This window comes from Notamacropus eugenii, chromosome 1 (assembly GCF_028372415.1).
Source record: "Notamacropus eugenii isolate mMacEug1 chromosome 1, mMacEug1.pri_v2, whole genome shotgun sequence".
NCBI classification, from domain to species: domain Eukaryota; kingdom Metazoa; phylum Chordata; class Mammalia; order Diprotodontia; family Macropodidae; genus Notamacropus; species Notamacropus eugenii.
The window spans coordinates 588095660-588118328 of NC_092872.1; the positions used below are offsets into that span (position 1 = coordinate 588095660).

Below are 22669 nucleotides of genomic sequence, written 5' to 3' on the forward strand. Positions count from 1 at the left end.
TCCCTTGCTGCAACCTTCCCACAAGCAAACACTCACAGTCCTAGCTGTCTATTAGCCTGTGTCCTCTCTCTCCTTCACCCTAACTGCTCTCACCAACTTCCTCCCAACTCTTCTCCAACTTTTCTGTTCTACCCGTTCAGCAAGTTCCCACCATATGTGATTTAGGCTTCCATGTGATTTAAGCAGGTCACATGGACCTATTAATGAGTGGGAAAGATCTTCAAATTAAGCAAAAATACATTAACAATACAGTCTATCATAGTTCATCATTGCATATTGTTGCAATGTTCTCCTGGTTCTGCTCATTTCACTCAGCATCAGTTCATATAAGTCATTCCAGGTTTTTTTGAAATCTGCCTGCTCATCATGTCTTATTGCACAATAGTATTCCATCATACCAGAGCTTGTTCAGCCATTCTCCAATTGATGGGTATCCCCTCAATTTCCAATTCTTTGCCACCACAAAAAGAGCTGCTATAAAAATTTTTGTACATGTGGGTCCTTTTTTCTTTTTTATGATCTCTTTGGGATACAGACCTAGGGGTGGAATTGTTGGATCAAAGGGTATACAGTTTTATAACTCTTTGGGAAAAGTTCCAAATTACTCTCCAGAATAGGTGGATCAGTTCACAATTCCACCAACAATGCATTAGTGTTCTAATTTTCTGATATCTTCTCCAACATTTATCATTTTCCTTTTTTTATCATATTAGCCAATCTGACAGGTGTGAGGTGGTACTTCATAATTGTTTTAATGTGCATTTCTCTAATCAATAATGATTTAGAACATTTTTTCATGTAATATAGTTTGAATTTCTTTGAAAACTGTCTGTTCATATCCTCTGACCATTTATCAATTGGGGAGTGACTTGTATTTTTATAAATTTGATTCATTTCTCTCTATATTTGAGAAATGAGACTTTTATCAGAAACATTGGCTGTAAAAACAGTTTCCCACCTTTCTCCTTTCCTTCTTGGTTCCAATCTTGGTTGCATTGGTTTTGTTTGTGCAAAACCTGTATAATTTAATGTAATCAAAATTATTCATTTGCATTTTATAATGTTTTCTATCTCTGGTTTAGTCATAAATTCTTCCCTTCACCATAGATTCCTTGCTTTCCCAATGTAGCAAAACATTTTGAAAAGTATCTCATAATATTCTTATGAATATTGTAGAAATGTTGGCTAGGCAATAGTGCATTTTAGGAAATGTTGGCTAGGCAATAGTGTATTTTAGGGAAATTTGGAAATGATTAAATAGTTGACCTGGAGAATAGTCATTAGTTAGAAGTCTCTAGGTGGGTCCAGGGAAATGTGCTTGGTCCTATGCTGTTTAACATTTTTATCAATAATTTGCATAAAGGTATAAATGCTTACCAGATTTAAAGATAGTACACACTGGAAAGCAAAGATAAGGACTCCCCAAATTGAGAACTTTGGACTGAACTTAATAGGGATAAATGCAAAGTATCATATTTTGGCTCCCAAACCAACTCCACACATGCAAAATAGGTTTGGGAGAGGGATCAAGAGTAGATATTTTTTAAAAATTAAAAAAAATTGGGGTGGGGTTAAAGCTAGATAGTGACTCATCTGAAGATCAATGGAAAATACTTCCAATATAAGTCAGCAGTGTGCTGTTGTGCCCAATAAAACTAATGTAATCAGCCTGCAGCCACATGAAATAGTGTTTCACTAAGTGGTCAGCTAGCCTTTGCACAAGGACCTCTAGTAAGAAGCAACTCATTACTTTCCAAAACAAACCATGCCCTTTAGGATCTTTCTAATTGTGAGGAAGCTTTGGCTCACATCAAATCTAAATCTACCTCTCTGCAACATCAACTAATTACTTCTAGTTCAGCCCTATGGAGTCAAGCAGAACAAGCTTTATCCTCCCCTCCACCCCACATGATATTGCTTAAATACTCAAGGTAACCACCATGTAGCCTCCAACTTCCCTCTTCTAGGTTTAACATCTTCATTTCCTTCAACTGATCTCCAGCTGACATGATCTCAAGATCCTTCAGTAATCTGGTTTTTCTCCTATGGACATTCTCTAATATATCAATATCCTTCCTAAAAGGAGATAACTGGAATTGGACACAATATTTGTAAGTGGGCACAGTTTGGGGGTCAGGTATGTCAGAACATCCTGGGAGAACATTCCTATGGACTGTTCTCCTGAATTCAAGTTACCTGTTCCAGATGAATTCAATCCTCAGGTACTCAATAAACTAGTTCTAGATACTCTGAGGATCTACATTCACTCAAAACCATAGCTCACAAGTCTCAGAGAGGAAGGGGAAGGACCAATGGTTTTTCTGATTGGTCCTTCTGGCCTCTGTGAAGGTATGCCAGTAGATGTTGCTCAAACTTTATGCATGCCTGTGATAACACTTCAGCACAATGCCTGGTGCACAATAAGCATTTAATAAATACTTGGAGGCTACATAAGGCACTTAAATTGCATATTAACTGATTTAAGCTAAACAAAATACAATAGAACAATTGCTTTTTTGGTTCTGGATACTATGCCCTTTTTTTTAATTTAAAAAGTTTTTTTCAAAAGTGTTATCTTCTTCCATACTTTACAAACACCCAGGAACTATAAACATTATTGCATGAAAAGAACATAAAAAAGTTACATATGAAACCATGAATTTTTACTATAAATAACTTCACTCTTTGAAGCATATGATATATTTCAAGTAATTTTCTAAGTTTTCCTGTTCCTTTGTAGCCCTCACTGAACTTCCCTTTTATTCTTTACTGTTTTTTAAATACTTTGTCACCATCACTTGTTTCTCGCTCCCCCAATTTAAAAAATCCAAACCAAAACTAAACTGAAACAAAACCTTCCTTGCTTAAATAATATTATGCCTTTCTTAATAGAGCCTAAAATCACAATAGCTTTTCCTGCTGACCTGGGAATCCTTGCTATATTTGTCTTTTATATATATCTCCATTCTTTAAAGGACATTGCACGCTCACTGATAATTTACAAAATGGAGAGGCTTTGCTTAGCTCTCCTCTTCTAGGAGGGAGACAGACAGAATTTTGTAGATCAAACTTATCGAGCTCAGTTGAAAGACTAACATCACATATTCTTGTGCTGGTCAGTGTTCTTTCCACTTGCTGCAAGCACAATCTTAGCTCCTTTGCCTTATTTGCTTGTAATTCTTCTGACCAAATATGCTAAAAAACTGTTCTAGCAAGCACTGTTTGTATCTGGGGCATTCACCTCTCCTCATTTTGTTAGTACATTGATGAGCACACCCAATTTCCTTTGCCTTGACTGATTTCCTTTGCCTCCCTCTCCTTTTGAGCCCCTCTTTGTCCTTTATTTTCTTCTTTTCCTTCTCTTTCCCCTTTTCTCTGTCCACTTTCTTCTTTCTTTCTCTTTCCCCTTCTCTCATTCAATTTTTCCCTACTGAACTCAGAAGTGGAATGTGTCTACTCAAGTCCTCACCTCTTCCTCTATCTAGAGTCCTTCTGCTTCTCCTCAGGATATTCTGCCAAATTTCTGACTTCATTCTTTTTCAACCCAGGCCCTCCTTTTCCCACCAAGAATACAAATTTTGAAAAAGGAATTATAGTAAAACCGCAGTTACCTAGAGACCAACTTTTGGCACTCCCATGAACCTGGAAATATGTACGTGCTTGTATGTATATAATCAAAATGTATATTTTGAATTTTTCATAAGGTACTATGTAAATAGGTGGTATTTATAATAATGTTTGGCCAATTTGCATATGAAATTATCATATATATATATGTATAACATCTCAGATTCAAAAGTAGTCACTTTTTTTCCCCCTATTGGATTTTCCTTATATTCTGACACTCACAAAGATGAATTATTCGCTGTTTTGATAGCAGAAATGTAAACATGTCATATATTCCAGAATAATTATTCCCACCTTAGCGAATCCTTAGGAGGATTCTATAGAACTACTTAAATTGTTTTCCCTGCTCAAGCCTTCCTTTGATGGCTCACCTTGGCTTGGAGGTGACCTTGGGTTCTCAAAGTCTATAGCAGTGGAACACAACCTTTGGCAGCCTCTACCAAGCTGGAAAAGCTTCAAGTATAAGTCTGGAGACAGACTGTCTGTCCTCCTAGCTAAATGTGGAGACTCTCATTACTGGGAGTTTGGCCATTGGTGATAAAATGTTTTTCAGCTACAGCAGTTCATGAAACAGTCTACTAAGCAGTGGAAAGGTTGTGAACTGTGTTCATAGTGGAAGTGCCCATACTAATGAAATCATGGATCTTTTTCAGTATTAAAACAAGCAGTACTACTTGTCTACTTGTCCCAGTAAAATTTCAAAGATTAAGGTATGACACAGTAACCTTAATTTATAAAATTTTTTAAGGAACTAGTAATAGCCCAGGCTTTATTCTTGGTAGATCAGCAAGAGCATGATAGGTGTATATGGTTGTTCAAAGTTCACAAGTTACTCTCTATTGCAGTAAGAAAGTCTACAAATGTTTCCTTTTAATTTTCATCTCCCTTGAATGTAAATGAAAAAAGGCATTTATTAAATACTTACTAGTATCAGACACTGTGCTAAGCAATGGGGATTCAAATAAAAAAAACAAGACAGACCTTGCCTGCAAAGAGTTTGTATTCTAATAAATACAGTCAGATCCTGATTAATGCCCAATTAATGCAAATAAAGGATCTCCTGAGTAGCTGCATTATCTGAATTTGTGTTGCATATTTCTATTAGGCTGAAACCAATGGTCACATTTTATATAATTATAACTTTGAAAAGTGCTACTATCAGTTCTATTCTATCATATTCTCTTGTATTATCTTATTATAGTTACTTAAAGTTGCACTTAGCATTTTGATTTAAGAAAAGAATATAGTCTGAATTAGTAAAATAAATTTGTCTGGGCGTATATGTTAAGAAAAATGCCTAGTGGTTCTGAGAATATTAATTTCAAACTGCAAAAAAAAAGTGGTTTTAAAAGAATTACAAGTAGTTGCTGCAATGATGTTGGAAAATATAAAAATATAATATAAATTAAAATTATGGCCTCCTTTTAATACATCATATGATACAAATCATAGGATTTATACAATCTTAAGATGATTTTTTATTTAAAGACTGTATCACCATCTTACCCAGGTTAGACGTTCAGGGACTACTCACAGCCTCAGTCCCACTTCTGATCAAAGTGTGAACTTGAACTCACTCTGTCTCTCACCTGAGCAGGTTTGCTCCTGGTTGGGGATCCTGGAGGCCACCTGATCACAGGGGCTCATCATATTATTGCTTAACTTAGTGTGGACATCTGATCAGCATAGCCCAGCACTGCTCAGAACTCCAGAGTCTGACCAATTCTAGCTTCAGTCTCCCCAGTAGCTAGGATGATGGGCTTGTGTGCTACCATGCCCAACAGGATGATTTTTCAAAATACATTTCCTATCTGTCTTAAGATAAAATGTAAAATACTCACTATAATTTGCTACATTCTTGTAATGGAAAAGTGCAGTTTCACAATTCTGTAGAACATTGATTCCCGATAAATATCTGTACCCCTAAAACACACATAAGAAAGTATGTATTATTCCTCAAGTTTTGATATAGAGTATCTGTTGTATTTATAGTATTAGGTAATGGGGTATAGGTATGTGTCAATTACAAACCAAAATCATTTGGGACATCATGCTTCCTCCAGCACTTCCAAAAGTGTAATATACCAGCGCCTAGGATTAAGAAATCAAGATTTTTGGAAGAATTACAAGATGGAGGAAAACCTAGCTTCTAAATGTTTATTATTAGCATTGCAATAAATACTGTAGCCCATACCAAAGTAAATAATATATTTCCTTTCTTGCTCTACTTTTGGGCCTTTTTTAACATCTTTTCCTAAAATCAAATTTATTCTAGAAAAGATAAAAGGATCATACCTTAGCTTGGTTATGTTGTATTCCTATTCCATATGAAGATAGAAATCCTAATGCCTAGAATTTCCCAAATCAGAGGAAAATTTAATGAATTAATATTCTTCCAAAATATTCTTTTCTGTATTCAAATAGATTGAAAATTAGTATTTTCAAAAAATTAAATTCTACCTATTGATTTACTGTCATATATTTATTAGATTAGAAACTATTATTAGTAATAATAAGAAATCAACACCCCATACTATCAATAGTTTACATTTGCATAAAAAATCAAAATATTAACATATGAAATAACTGCAATAATGTGAAGGATAACAACACCATCAGACATCTAAATTCAGGTGAATATAAGGAACAGTCTTTATTTCAAAGGATTCATTTCCCTTCCCTCAATACAGAGATGGTGGCCTATAGGTACAAAATGTTATCTATGACATCAGCGTTAATGTGTCAATTTGTTTTGGTACAATGGAGGAGGTATGAGATGGGGAGTTAATGGGAAGTAATGATGTAAAAAAGCAGAAAATGTCAATAACAAGTCAATCAATCAATACACATTTATTAAATTCTTATTATATGCCAGGTATCATGGCAAGCACTGGGGATACAAAAAAAGGCAAGAGTTCCTGTCCTCAAGAAACTCACATTCTAATGCTGGTGGTGGTGGTAGGAGAGACATGAAAAAAAATTATAGACAGAAATCTCCTTTATAGCTAAGGGAATTGGTAAAGGCTTCACTGAGTATATGAAGTAGGCTATGAAAAGAAGTGAGGAATTCATCAGATGGAGATGGAAATAATGTTTGTTCCAGACTTGAGGTAAAGGCAACATTATGGAAAACGCAAAGACATGACCAAGAATGGTGGGTAGGCTGGTTTAGCTGGAATGTAGTGTGAGTAAGGTATTGTAATATGAAATGGTTAAAATGATAAATTAGGCTTAGGCTATTAAAAAAAAACCTTGAACATATATTTTTTTCCAGAGGCAGTAGAGAGCTAATGAGGTTTTTTAGCAGAGGAGTGATATTACCAGAGTTATATATTATTATTATAATACTGGTAGGAGTATGGAGTTGGATTTGAAGTAGAATTCAGACTAATTTGGAGACTATTGCAAAAATAAAGGTGTTGAGACCCTTAATCAGCATGGTGACAATGGGCATGCAAAAGAGGTCACAGACATGAGACTGTGGACATAGAAGCAATGGAATTCAACAACCGATGGGACATGGAGGATGGTGCAGATAGAATGAGTTAAAGATAATAGTTTAAAGATGACATAATTTTTAAGCATGAGTGATTGGGTGGATAGTAGTGGTACCTACCATCAACAGAAATAAGGAAATTAGGAGAAAGTCAGGTCTTAGAGGGAGATGATTCAAAAACTGAATTATTGAATTGAGTCCCATCCAAACACCTACCAAGGAAACCAGGACCAGAACTCCCAAGACAATTTCCTACCTTCCTAGGAGAGCTGATCCACTCAGTTCGGGTACTCTGCCATGGGGCTCAGCTGTTTTGATTGGGGAATGTGTGAAGGCAAACTCACCTAACCCCTTTAATCTAGCTGTCTACAGACCATTTTTTACCATCCTGTCCAGCTTACCTGAACCTCTTGCTATTTGTTCTGTCCCCATATACCCTAAATTCTACCTCTCTACTTTCCACTTCTTGGTGTCAGAATACTAATAAAAGAATTGCTGCCTATTAAAAAGCATGTTATAATAATTGCTCCACTCATAACTCCTTGATATCCCAGACCAAAACTCTCTTCCATGGCTGCCAGTCATTTGTGTAACATTTGCTGTTATCCTTCATTAGAATGTAAGACTCTGGAAGACAGGAACTATCTCAATTTTGCATTTCTATCCCTACCATCTAGTGCAATGCATCCCACTTAGCATATGTTTAATAAATGATAATTCATTAAGTCAACAAACATTTATTAAGCATTTTCTACGTGCAAGACCCTAGGCCCTGGTAAAACAAACAAATGAATTCGACTTGGGGCACACTGAGTTTAAGATGTTTGCAGGAGGTCCAGCTGCAGGTAACCAGTAAGATGTTGTAAATGTAGGCCTGGAGTTCAGGACAAAGGCTGAGGTTGAAGGCACAGATTTAGGAGTCATCTGCCCTGAGATGGTCATTGAGGTCCCTGGAATGAATCAGATTGCTAAGGGAAAAGAATAGTGAGGAAAGAGAAAGGGGACAGAGCCTTAGGAAATGCTCCCATTTAATGGGGAGGGATACAGAAAGAATAGATATTTATCACGCACCTACTATGTGCCAGGCACTATGCTCAGTGTTTACAAATATCTCTTTTGGGGAGGGAGAAGGAAAAAGGAGCCAGTGAAGATTACAGAAAAGAGTAACCATAGAGATAAGAAGAAATTGAGGGAAATTAGGGTATTGTTTATTTTAATAGCAGCAGCAATAACGATAAATATGAATCTTTAAACCTATAAATTGTGAACAAGGTGGTCCTTTTTAATTTTCCGGGTGATGGACAATAGCAGCTCCTTCTCAGGGAAAATTGATTAATCATTGTCCTTATGCCAATTCAGGAGAGACCTGAGGAGGGAACATTTGATGTGAGTACCGTTGTCTGTGGAATTATTCCGATAGTAGGGCTGGCATTACAAGAAGGCAGAGGAGATGTCTTCCTGAGTGGTATGCATTCAGGGTTCTGAGAAGCTTCTCCCTACCCAAAATAATACCCATTTTGCTTATTAATGTCTGAAATTGCTCTAATAGAATGGTTCAACCTAAACAGCCCTTAATATCTTATATATAGGAAACTTCACTTGCTCTTTGGTCCTATTTTTGAAATCAATGGCATATATTACAAGCGTTTATGAGAAATTATTGAAATAGATGAAACTTGGCCCATTTGTAACATAGAAAATGACAGACTCTAGAAAAAGGCATAAATTGTAGGGAAAGCTAAAGTCTTGATATGCATAAAAGGGTCTTACAGCTATTTATGCCCATGAGATAGTGTCATGACCCACTTATTACAGGAAGAAAAACGGAGGTGTGAGCTAATCAGCATTCTTGCAAAGTCACATACAAGATAGTAGGGGATCAAGACATTCACATTCCTCTTTTCCATTCTATCTGGTTTAATTAAATTAAATGAATATGTATTGAATATCTACAGGTGTAGAAAACTATGTCAGAGACTGCATTTGAAATAGGAAGCAACATTTAAAAATGTTCATCTTTTTTCCCTTTGGGAAGATTTGGTTTGCATTAAAAAATTTATTCATTTAGAAGAATTGATTAGTGCTGTGTGTGTGTGTGTGTGTGTGTGTGTGTGTGTGTGTGTGTGTAATATATGCACACACACATATATATCCACAGATAAATATATATGTACATATGTGTCTGTCTGGAGATATGTGGCAAGGTTTATCATTGGAAAGAGCACTATTGGGTGATGGACGGACACTGTAGTTGTTCAGGCACATCCTCCTCCTGTGTAAATACACTAAGGGAATGCTTCTGAGGGGATATAACAGCCCGCTTGCTTCATCACGGGAAAAGAATTGAATTTAATGTATTTGTTCAAGGCCCTACAGAAGGCACAGAGAATTTCTTCTGCAGCAACTAGATTCAGCAATGTATGAAATAATAAATCTTAATAAGTACTGTCAATCTTCAGGCCTCCTTTCCTAGAATCTACACATGCCATCTGTTTTCCATTCACACACAGTGAACCCGTGTAGCAAATTGCTTCACAGAACTTGCTCAATTTACTTCTAGTAAGTTTCTGGCATGTGCCCTAATGAAAAGAGCAGTCATTTGGGCATTAGGGCTCATGGATTTTCTCTCTTTGGAAAAACACACAACAGCTTCCAGGGCTTCAGGATAGACATTGTAAAATTAAGTTAACTATCAGTGGGGAAATAAAATGTTTAGTGAGCCAGCAAGCTAACCTTGGAATTTTAAGACGATGTACAACATTTTTCAGCTTTCCGAACTGGAAGTTAGGGTTCTATGCATCATTAGACCTCCCATAGTAAGGGATTATAAGTGGACACATGCCATTAAAATCCAAAATACTGATTTGTGTAGGCAGCTAGGTGGTACAGTGGATAGAGTGTGTGTCTAGAGTCAGGAAGACCTGAATTCAAATTCAGCCTTACTCCCTCTATCTCTGGAGCAAGTCATTTAACCTTAGTTTCCTTAACAAAGATACACAACTGAGAGGCGAGAATATGTGCTCTAAAATTACTACTGATGGTGGTTTTTTTTGGTAGAAATAGTGGTGATGTATTCTGACCATTATTTATATTTTTCTCTTCTAGTCCTATCTTGCATAATTTTTTGTTAGAAAATGTAACTATATCTATGTGGCAAATACCAATATATTGGTGTAGCACACTAAAAAAAAAGAGAATGGTAGAATAGCAAACTCTTTACTGGGCCCCCAAACTGAAAACTGCATCAAAGAAGATAAAGATTCCCCAGCGCCTAGGTCAGGGGAGAATCAGAATTTTAGTGTTTTAGAGAAGCATCAGTCATTCTTTGAGAACATTGTACAGTACTTAAAATATTCTTTAAGTGTGCATTAATAAGTTACTATTTTGTGCATTTAAAATCATTTAGGCAGAGTTCACATTAACCATTTTGGGGTGGACATGTATCAAGTGTCAGTTTTTCCATGTGGACTCCATATCCTTAGGGATGAGCTTCTTTCAGAGCCTCTCTTTGGTTGATTTTGGTGAAAATAAAGTTAATGTATGTATAAGATCTGTGGTAAGTGAATTTTTTTGAAAGTACAGGATTTGACTTTTATGACAGATACAAGGATATTTTGCTTTCTCTGTAAGCTGAAGCCCCAGTGTGGCAGAGCAGATTAAGTGCTGGACCTGAAGTCAGGAGACACATTTAAATTTGATCTCTGATGCTGTGTGACCATGGGCACATGGTCATGATCAAGTTAGTTTCCTAACTGCTTTAAGCCTCATCTGTCAGATGAGAATAAAAATGACACTTCCCTCATCTGACAAAGGTGTATAACAATATGTACTTTATCTAACTCACAGAATTCTTGTATGACTCAGGTTAGATGTATGTAAAGTGTTCTATAAACCTTAAAATGCTCTTATTTGTCAGCTATTATTATTCCTGATAAGTTTTATTTAAGGAACTATCTTCAGTGTTCTTTTTGGCTTCTGATACAGGATACTCTCAAATTCTCTATTTTCTAATCTGTTTTCTAATTAGTAAAACTTTGGAAAGATAATAAAAAAACTATTTGTCCATTTTAATAAGGAGGTATTCATCCTTAGCAAGTAAACCACAAAAGAAAATTACAATTAGATGCCCACCAGAGCCTTTGATTGGAAGTCACTGTTGTCATCTAGCCCAGTGTCAGGATGAGCAATGATGTCTTGTATATATCTATATTTTTTCCAAGTGATGACCTGAAGCGCCCAATGATGTGATATGTTCCAGCATGCAGCAGGCATGCTACTCCTATCCTGACCTCAAGAAACTCAGTACCTCCACTGCCATCATCTGAGTGCTCTTTTTTAACCAAACAAAAGAAATATGCTTTTTAAGTTGTTTCTTTGCAATACTTGGATCTGTGACCATTGCCATTGCTCCATTTGGATTGGAGCCTAGGGAATACCCAGATCTTTGACTGCAAAACAAAGAAACAAAACAAATTCTAGACTCTAAGCCCAGGATTCAATTTGGTTCTTCTCAAGCTGCAAAGTAATATGTTTGTTAGTTTTGGGCTAAAAATACACTGGAAGAATTTTGGAATTTTTATTAATATATTTGAACTAGAGAATGATGGGCCTGGAAGGAAAGGCTGTCTAAGGTTGATCCCTAAGATCATTTAGTCCAGACTTGTTATCAATTCAGAAAGAGGACAATTAAAAAAATAAGTTTTTCAAGTTATTCTTCTCCTCTGTGAAACAGAAAGAAAGATGGAAACAAGCATTTATTGACTATTATATTCCAAACATTGTGCTGTACTAATATCTCTTTTGATACAACACTTCTGGGATCTTTATTTTACAGCTGAGGAAACTCAGGCAGACAGAGGTTGGGTTACTTGCCTAGGGTCACACAAATAGTAAGTATCTAAGGATAGATTTGAACTTAGATCTTCCTAACTCCAGGCTCAATATTCTATTCCCTGGTACCACTTAGCTGCCTCAATGACCATTCTTAGTCTTTAAACAAAAGAGATCCTACTCTAAGGTGAAGCACTTTCATGCCAGAAGAGACTATGAGCTGTGCAGGGTCATGTCAGGGTATAGAGTACCTCTTCATTATTCAGTCTTAATGGTTAATTAACTTAATGTTAATGTTTGAGCCCTGATGCCTCAGGGTGAATGTACTTAATACTTATTTATCTTTTGGCTAGAAATGCTGAGGAGCTGAAGATCTTCCCCTCCAGTCGGATTTTTTTTTTTTTGTATTAAACAATCCATCTTTTGGTTTACTTCTTAAAGAGTCCTAATCACCAAATGGGCATTGCCTCAGTCAAAGCGAGAACTTAGCTTAAAAAGGCCAAGGTCTCCCACTGCATTCTGGGCCATCTCCAGTTGTCCTGATCTATATTAGGCCATTGGACCCAGATGTCTCCAAAGGAGAAAGTGAGACTGGTGACTTTGCACAGTCCTTCCTCACTTGAATCCAATTTACTTACAAGTCATGGCATCATCTTCCTGATGTCACAGTCCTCCTTGAAAATGCAGGATAAACCACATAATTTAATCTAGTGCTACTCTAGTGCTCATTTTCAAAGCAACTTTGGCAGGCTCTGAAGGGAAATACAATTAGTTTTCATCATCTGGACTGGTATAGTAAAAACATGATGGCTTTAAGTGTCAACTAGAAGTTAAAGGCAAAATGGGGAAAGGCATCCAATATACAGAAGGAAAACTTTTAAAATTATAACATTTGCTATGAATTATTCATATTAATACACCATATTAATACACTATATTGTACACTATATTAATTATTCATATTAATACACTATATTTGCCCTCCCTTCTATCATCCCCCCATTCCCTACTTATCCCCTTCACTATATTAATACACTATGCTACATAATAACTGGGGTTTTCTTTTTTTTTAGTAAATGGGCATCAGTGTGGTCATGTTAATAGATTATGTTTGCTGATTGGATGCCAGCCCAGCAAAGCACAGAGAAGTCTATCATTCACAGTATTTGTAAAGCACTTTCCTAAATGCCTACCCTCTAAGGCACTGTGCTAGTTCCTGTCCTCAAAGAACTTATATTCTGCTGGTAGAATTCAACATATACGCAGATAAACAAGGTTGGTCAGTAGAAAACTGTCCACTCACTGATGAGTTTTTTTGTCTAGAGAAATCCATGAAACAAATAAAATGCAAAATGATCCTTAGTCCTGTGCAATTGCTTCCTTCTGCAGTGATAGTAGCAAAACATCATAAAAAGGACATGCGAATAATGCAAAGATTCATAAAGTTCTTAGATAATTTAGAACATTCATTAAACAGATTATTCATATAAAGAATGATCTGTATAGTAACCAGTTAAATAGATACATTTTTGGAATAAAACTATAATCACATTGGTATTCTCACTAGAAATGGGACCAAAAGACATGAAGAATTTATAATTAAATGGGAGAATCACTCAAAGGTTTTCCTCCCTGAAGAGAAAAAAAAGAATAGATTTCATTAAAACAACAATATAATTTCATGGGACGTTTGATCACTTAGTCTTATTGTCCTCATGATGAATATAAAAAAAGCAAACAGGTCATCATTGATCATCCCAATGTATGTACCAACTTGTAATAAAGATAATAAAAATAGAGAAATTCTACGAAGAACTTCACAGGACCCTCCAAATTAAGTTTATATACAGCTCATTTATATACAGCTTAGTATAGTCATATACATGAAGTGACTTCAATAAAAGGATGGGCACGGGATGAAATGGTAAGAAATACATTAGAAATATCATTTGGGATTAGGGAATAAAAAAAGGCAAAAGAACTTTAGCCTACTCAGAAGGTTAATGATTATATATCTGAATATTGTCTCCAAGAGGAGAATCTGAAGGTATCAGATGTGACAAGCAGTGTGAAATATCACAAGAAATGAAATTTACTATAATTTTACTAGCAAAAATGTAGTTGTTGGTAAGTCATTTAAAAATTATATTTCATTTTCCTCCAATTACATGTAAAAACATTTTTTACATTTGTTTTTTAAAATTTTGAGTTCCAAATTCTCTCCCCCTCCTTCGCTCTGAAATGGTAAGCAATCTGATATAGGTTATACATATGAAACCATGTAAAACATATTTCCATATTAGTCATTTTGTGGAAGAAAATTTGAACCAAATATAAACTAATAAACAGAGAAAGTGAAAAATAATATGCATCAGTCTGTATTCAGAATCTATTGATTCTTTCTTTGTAGATGGATAACATTTTTCATTATTTAAATCCTTTAGGATTATTTTATATTATTATATTTCTGAGAATAGTTGTCATTCATAGTTATTCATTATACAGTATTGCTATTACTATGTACAATCATCTGGTTCTTCTCACTTCACTCTGTATCAGTTAATGTAAGTCCAGATTTTTCTGAAATCAGTTGATGAGTCATTTTACAATTACCTATCTATATGTAGTTAGATCTTTAGCTAGAGTAAAGGTAAACATCAGTAAGAAATGAAAATTAAAGATTAAAAATAAGAAGATATTTTGTGAAATTTCAAAGGTTCCATGTTGAATTGGTTTTTTTTAATCAGTTCAAGAAAATGGAAAATGGTAAAGACATTGATTCTTGCTATCACTTGTCAGATGTCTGGCTCTTAGCTGTCACAGTGATAAAATCAAGAGAGGCTAATAGCCTCTCCCCTCTACCCAACAAGCAGGAATTTAATATCTTTGCCAGGTGAAGAGGTATAGCAGATAAGGATCATACAGATTTAGAATATAAGGTCATTTCCAAAACATTATAGAGGAGGAATAGCAGATTACAAACAATATTGATCCACAAAACAATGAAAAGAAGAAGAAAATGAGTCTGTGCTGGGGATGGAAGCTCAATTCCAGGTGGACAGTCTCGGGTGGGTAAAGGTGGGAACTTCTAAATCTTAGAGTTCTCACGAGACCCCCCCAGGAAACGACTGGGAATCGAGGTGAACCAAGCTATCTCGTGTATTTCCGCCTCTTCCCGTGAGAAACGTGATGGGAGAGAGCTCTCCCCGCCCTCGAGATTGTCCCGGATCTGGGCACACTATTGTTATCTAACAGCACAGTATTCAGATGCAAACTATGCTGCTGAAGAGTCTAAGTAGGATCAGGAAAGCCTGAAAGTTCTCTTGGGCGGAGGGGCGCGGAGCGGTGAGGACAACAAGGCTCCGCTTTTCCTCTCTCCTCTCTCCCCTCCCCCTCTCTCCCCACTTACACTTCTACTTCCAATCTCTTATTGTAAGATCTTTGCCTCCTCGGGAGATTCTTCGCTCCCTCCTAAGGAAGAATTCTCCTGCACTTGTAACTAGACCCTGAAATAAAGCTCAACCCTTGTTCGACTCTGGAACGTCCTTTCTCTCATACGAGCATCCGGTTTGGCCAATCGAAGACCTCGGGAGGTGAGGTAAGAAGACTCGGGTAGCCCACAGGCCTCTAGGCCTGGCAAGTCTGTAGTGAACCTGGTATAACATTAAGCTAAGCCAGAACATTTTGTAGATTTTAAACCATTTTAGGGAGAGTGTGCATTGAACATTTAAGTGGGTGTATTGTTAATTAAATTAATGAGAGTTAAATATCTTCCTCACCCATTAATGGGCCTGCCCATTAAGGGAAGTTTGATTAGGGGATATTTGTTTTATAGGAAGGCCCACACCTTTTGTTAATTTCTAATGAGACCCTGGTTCTCAAGGATTGTGATGTCCTCTGGCTCTGAAAGTGTATATATACTCTGAGACAAGGTTTTGTTTTGGGGCTTACTCATTGGAAGTGTTTGTTTGGTCAGACAAGACTCTGGGTAGCCACTAAGGAGCCCCTGGCTTTGAAAACCCAGATGTTGGTGCTTCTCTCTCTGGTAATTATGTATGTATATAATGGTCAGACAGTTGGATCTATCGTTGATCTGTGATGTATGTATTGTTTGTCGTCAGACAGTTGGAAGCCCTGTCTGTTGATCTTTATTTCTCTATTAGTATTTTCTCTGAAGTTCAGAATGTTGACTTTTCCCCCTGAACTAAATGAATGATATATGTGCTTGATTAAAGTAGATTGTTGACCCCTCAAAAGTTGCTTTCCTTTTAGAAAATCAGATCTAAGAACCTGTACAGCAGGCTCTCCTGTGTATGTAGGGGTCTTTGCTGTTACAGCAGAAGACACATTTGCAAGTTACTGGTTTTTCTATGAGGACTCTTCTTCTTTTGAGATATATGATCATTTGAGAATTGAAGGTATTTTTTTATTTTAAATTTATCTTAAAAATTAATTTATTTTTAGTTTTCAACAAACACTTCCACAAGATTTTGAGTTCCAAATTTTCTCCCCATCTCTCCCCTCCACCTACCCCAAGATAGCATGCATTCTAATTACCCCTTCCCCCAACCTGCCATCCCTTATATCACACCCCTCCCTTCTCTTATCCCCATACCCTCTATTTTCTTGTAGGGAAAGATAGATGCCAAGCCTAGAGGCCTGTATTGGGCTACCCAAGTCTTTCTTACCTCACCTCCCGAGGTCTTCGGCTGGCCACGCCGGATGCACATATGAGAGAAAGGACGTTCCAGAGTCAAACAGGGGTTGAGCTTTATTACAGGGTTTCGGTTACAAGTGCAGGGGGTCTTCTTTCTTAGGACGAAGAGGGGGAGATTTCCTAAGAAGGCTAAGCTTAAGGGAATGGAAGTAGAAGTACAAGCGGGGAGAGAGGGGGAGGGGAGAGAGGAAAGAAAAGAAGCGGAGCCCTACTTTTCTCTTTGGCTCCACACTTACTAAGAGAGCTTTCTGGCTTCCTCAATCCTACTTAATCTTCAGCCACACAGTTTGCATCTCAATACCGTGCTGTTAGGTAACTAGTGTGCTCCAATCTGGGACGACCTCGAGGGCAGGGAGACTCCACCCATCAGGTATCTCCGGGGGAGAGGCGGAAATACCCGAGCTAGCCGAGCTAGCTCAGTCTGACCTTCTCGAACCCCTGCTGTTCATGGAGGGCCTCGTAAGACTCTAAGATTTAGCAGTCCCACTTTTACCTGCCCGAGACTGTCCACACGGAATTGAGCTTCCAGTCCCAACAGATAGATTTCTATATCCCAATTTCCTGTATATCTTATTTCCCAGTTGCATGTACAAACAACTGTTAATATTCATTTTAAAAATTTTGAGTTCTCACTATTCTCATTTCCTCCCTTCTCACCCGTCCCCACTCAGAAGGCAAACAATTTGATATAGGTTATACATCTATAGTTATGCAACCCTTCCATAACAGTCTAATTGTGAAAGACTAACTATATATTTCCCTCCATCCTATCCTGCCCCCATTCATTCTATTCTCTCTTTTGACCCTGTCCCTCCTCAAGTGTTCACTTCTAATTACCCCTCCTTCTATTTGCCCTCCCTTCTATCGTCCCCCCATTCCCTACTTATCTCCTTCTCCCCTACTTTCCTGTAGTGTAAGACAGATTTTCATACCAAAGTGAGTGTGCATGTTATTCCCTCCTTAAGCCAAATGTGATGAGAGTAAGCTTCACTTTTTCCCTCTTACCTCCCCCATTCCTCCCCATTGAAAAAGCTTTTCTTGCCTTTTTTATGTGAGACAATTTGTGAAGGCATTTATTTAAAGGTGAAATTTGGAAGACTATAAATAGACAAGAAATGGAACAGATCTGCCAGTATTTTTATAATTTGTTCTCATTTGCAATCATAGTTGAACCATCACATTTGTACTTTACCATCAATGTGTATTACATAAGGAAGTAACAATGAAACTCAAGAAGATAGAGTAGGTGACATTTTCTACAACAGGCCACACTTCCAGTCATATAATTTACTAAAGGTATACAGAATAAGTCCTATTATGCTTATTGTTTATTGATGAAAAAGATTGATTTGGCAAAGCAAAATTCAGTCTTAAAAGTTGTAGTTTGAGTTAAAGATCTTCCCTGTCCATTAATAGACTTCAGGTGAAGCCCATTAAGGGGAGTTTGATTAGGGGAGGTTTGTTCTGAAGACCCACACATTTTGTTAATTGCTAATAAGGCACTGGTTTATAAGGGTCTTGCCCTCTGTCTCTGAAAAGTGTATGTATACTCTGAGGTAAGCTTTTTCTTTGGGGGCTTACTCTTTGGAAGAAGGTTCATGCACCAGATGAGACTCTGGGTAGTTGCTAAGGAGCCCCCCAGCTTTGAAAATCCAGAAGTTGGTGCTTCTCTCTCTGGTAACTATGCATATATGTAATGGTCAGACAGTTGGATCTATCTGTTGATCTGTGATGTATGTACTGCTTATGGTCAGACAGTTGTTGGTCTTTATTTCTCTACTTGTATTTTCTCTGTTGGTATACGTGATTAAAGAAGATTGTTGACCCCTCAAAAGTTGCTTTTAGAAAAGCAGATCTAAGAAAATGTGCTAGCAGGTGATCCTGGATATGTCAGGGAGTTTGCTGCTACAAAAGTTCTCCTCAAACACTTTTCCAAACTTATGTTAAGCTTGTAAAAGTTTTCATGACAGATAGAGTCACAGAGATGAAAACTTTAAAAAAAAGAACTGATCTATTGTATGTCAACATCAAATAAGAAAAAAAAAAGAGATATTCAACTAATGGAGAGTTGGCCTGGGATAACAGAATGCAGGAGACTTATGTCTGAATCTTGACTTAAGCATATGCATATTTATGGCCAGGGTTGAACCACTTCATGTCTTCAGTTTCCTCATCAATTTCTCTCTCCTCTTTTCTGCAGTCCTACCAAACTGGTCTTATTTCTGTCCTTAGCCTATGACAATGCATTTACTCATCCTTATGTCTTTGTATTGGACATTCCCCATGGCAGGAATGTACTCTCTCTTTACCTGTGCCTCTCAGAATCACTCAAGACATAACTCAGGAAACACTACAAAAACTTTTCCTGATTCCCCAAATGTTAATGCCTTTTCAATTCTTTGTACTTTTGTTTCCACTACCTAGCACAGTCCCTAGCACAGAGTAGGTGTTTAATAAATGTGTGTTGAATAATTGATCTGTAAAGCAGGGATAATAATCTTTACACTATCTTCCTCATAGAGTTGTTGAGGGCAAAGTGATTTATGAATTTTAAAGCATTATATAAATATGGATTCTTAGTGGTAGTATTATTATTACTGGGGGCAGCTAGGTGGTGTAGTGGATAGAGCACCAGTGCAGAAGTCAGGAGGACCTGAGTTCAAATCTCACCTCAGACACTTGACACTCACTTGCTATGTGACCTTGGGCAAGTCCCTTAACCCTAATTGCCTCATCCTGGGACTTCTCCAGTCATCTTGATGAATATCTGGTCACTGGATTCAGATGGCTGTGGAGGAGAAGTGAGGCTGGTGACCTGCACAGCCCTCCTTCACTCAAAACAAAGTCAAGTGCCAGTCATGTCATTACTTCTCTGATGGCATGGTCTTCTTTGGCAACAAAGGATGAACACACATTATTATTACTATAATGGTCTAAATAGAAAAGATATTTCCTTTTGAAGGAAAGCTTCTTTAGATATTCTTATTTATGGATGGCATTTCCTTATTACATTGAGCCCTAGAAGATTTCAGGACTTCCTCAATTCAGTTAATAAAGACACCAGTCCATCCATCCACACTATATAAAATAAGTGGATGAAGAAGGACACATTACCTAGATTAAAGTGTATTATAGATGAACAGGCAGGTCATTCACTACGTACTTTAGTCCTTTTTATATCTTGAATAGACACCACAGAATAAAATGAGGTGGCTCAGAATTGACAAGGAAGTGATTAAGTTGGATCAAATTTGTAAAAGTCTGCCATGTTTTCAGTCATTTAGAGTGATGCGTTGCTACACAATCCCATCTTTCTAATCTTAACATTCTTCTAGAAATGCTAAGTAAATGGAAATTATGGAACACCATGATCTCAGAAGAATCACAACTTCAGGTGACTCAGAATACAGTGAGAGAAGAGACAGATCTACTCAGTCAATCATTGATAAGCATTTATTATTTGCTGAGGTTGCCAAAACAAAAACAAAACAGCTTCTGCCTTTAAGGTGCTTCCATTTATTGGGGGAGAAAATGCATATGTATATATATTAGAAGGTGAATCTTTAACTGAATTTTGAAGGAAAAAAAAGTATGGTAAGAGGTAGAGGTGAGGAAGGAATGCATCCCAAGCATGGGGGACAATCTGTGCAAAGAGAAAGAGATAGGAATCACATAATCACAGAATTTAAGAGTTGGAAGGGATCAGCCATCTTATCCAACCCATACATAAGAAGAAAGGCCACTGTAACATACCCAATAAATGGACTTCAAGTTTCCATGAAGCTGTCTCTAAGAAGCTGGAACCCATAACTTCTCAAGGAGGTCCACTATACTTTTGGACGACTTCAATCATTTGGAAGTTTTCCTAAACACCAAGCCTAAAGTCACCTTATTGAAATTTCCACCCATTACTTCCTTCCAGTTCTGCCCACTGGAGTAAAAGATCACATCTAATCTCTTGTCCAAATGACAGCCCTTCAAATACTTGAAGACAGCTATCATGTTCTCCTTGTGTCTTTTCTTCTCCAAGCTAAATATATCTGGTTGCTTCAACCAACCCTGATATAACATGGACTCAGAGCTTTTCACCATCCTAGCTACCCTCCTCTGAGAACTCTCCAGCTTATCAAGATCCTTCTCAAATGATGGTTCCCAGAATTGAACACAACACTTCAGATAAGACCTGACAAGGGCAAAATATAGCATGGTTATCATTTTCCTTTTCCTGGAAACTCTGCCTCTCCTACTGTAGCCCAAGATTGCATTAGAAATGTAGGAATGAAATATAGTGGGTAAGGATCAGTAATATACCATTTGACTGGACTGTATAGTATAGGAAGGGAAATACTATGTGATAAGGTTGAAAACACCATAAAGGGATTTAAAAATCAAATAGAAGTGTTTATTTGATCCTAGAAGATACAAGAATCCACTGTATTTTATTTGGGATATGTGTGTGAGCATGGCATGACATGATCATGCCTAAGGCTTTAGGAAAACCATTTTGGCATCTGTGTGGAGGGTAGGCTAGAGTAGGAAGACACTTGAGATAGGAAGACCACTTAGGAGGCTCTTGTGGTAGTCCAGGTGAGAAGATGGGAGGGTCTGATCAAAGATGGCAGCTATTTGAATAGAAGGCATTAGGGTTAGAAGAAAGCGAAATAAATTGTGGAGATAGAAATAACAGGATTTGGTCATATGTGAGGTAAGGCAGCATGAGGAATGGAGGACGATCTATGTGAAAGAGAAGTGTAGAGGAACAGAAGGGTTTGAGGAGACCGTAATGGGTTCTATTTTGGACATGTTAAGCATGTTACATTTGAGATGCCTCCAGGACACTCTATTTGAAATGTCCAATATGCTGTTGGTGACATAACTGGTGCTCAGGAGAGAGAGATAAGTGTTAGACATAAAGATGTGGGAATCATGTACATAGAGATTTCAGGTAAACCCATAGAAAGTCTCCAAGAGAGAACAAAAGGGACTAAGAATGTTCAATGAAGTAGGTAAGAGAGCAAGGAGAGGGTGGTGTCATGAAAACCTGGAGAAAAGGGAGTACCTAGGAGGAGCTATATATATCTACAGACTTGTCTAAATATGACAAATTGGAAAAATTTTTCAAACATGAAGCTAAAACGGAGTGTGATGTAAGTAAAAATCTAAGTCTCAACAAATTCAAACATGCATTTGTCTTTTGTTGAGCTTATTATAAAATGTCTCCCATATCTTCTACTATTCATCATTTTTTTTCAATGGTTTGAATTCAGTAATATGTCTTTTGTGGTACATGTTTAAGATTTAGTTGAGGCTTTAATTTTACCAACTATTGGGAAGTTAATCATTGTGACCTGTAAAAAGTACATTTTTTTCTTCTTTGATTCCCAAGGTAATTTAAAATAAATTGCTTCAAATTTTTCCAAATCATCCACTGATTTTTTTCTTACAGGCTTGTTCATTTAGAGTCCCAGCAAATTTTTTTTGGGGGGGTGGGGAAGCTGGTAATGATTGTAGTATATTCATCTAGGTATTAATAAGGGGATATGTTATTGTGACCAAAGGGCTAGAATGACTAGAGAACAGAGAGGAGTGAGGTAGACCTGAGTGAGAAATAGCTCAAGTTCAAGAACAGAAAGTCTGATAGACCTGATAGTGTAAGTGGGCTATGATGATTCTTTTCCTATTCTTACCCTCAAATGTTGATTGATGGGGAATGTGGCAATGTAGAAATATGGTATTCTGAATGCTGGACCTGGAGTCAGGAAGTCCTAAATTCCAATCCAGTCTCAGATACTTGTTAGCTGTGTGACCCTGGACAAGTCACTTCAGTTTCCTCTTTTGTAAAATGTGAAATGATAAGAGTACATATCATTGTTACTAGCACAGTAAGAACAGTTGTTTTGAGAATAAAGTGAGAAAATTTGTAAAGCATTTTGCAAACCTAAAAACACTATATAAATGCAAATTATCATCATCATTATGACTATTCAGTGCTGCCCAGC

The 22669-nt window shown here is 37.1% G+C and overlaps 1 protein-coding gene across 6 annotated transcripts in view; it reads right to left on the reverse strand.

Moving 5' to 3' along the window:
- The window catches only part of SEL1L2 (SEL1L2 adaptor subunit of SYVN1 ubiquitin ligase), a 172514-nt gene that overhangs the window by 59289 nt on the left and 90556 nt on the right, over positions 1-22669 (reverse strand). For all 6 annotated transcript variants that reach the window (XM_072634487.1, XM_072634483.1, XM_072634482.1 and 3 more), the window contains 3 exons: positions 5923-5976; positions 5659-5718; positions 5469-5550 (listed from right to left, as the gene is read on the reverse strand). In XM_072634487.1, the coding sequence (XP_072490588.1) occupies positions 5469-5550; positions 5659-5718; positions 5923-5976 (196 nt within the window). The remainder of the gene's footprint in view (positions 1-5468; positions 5551-5658; positions 5719-5922; positions 5977-22669) is intronic.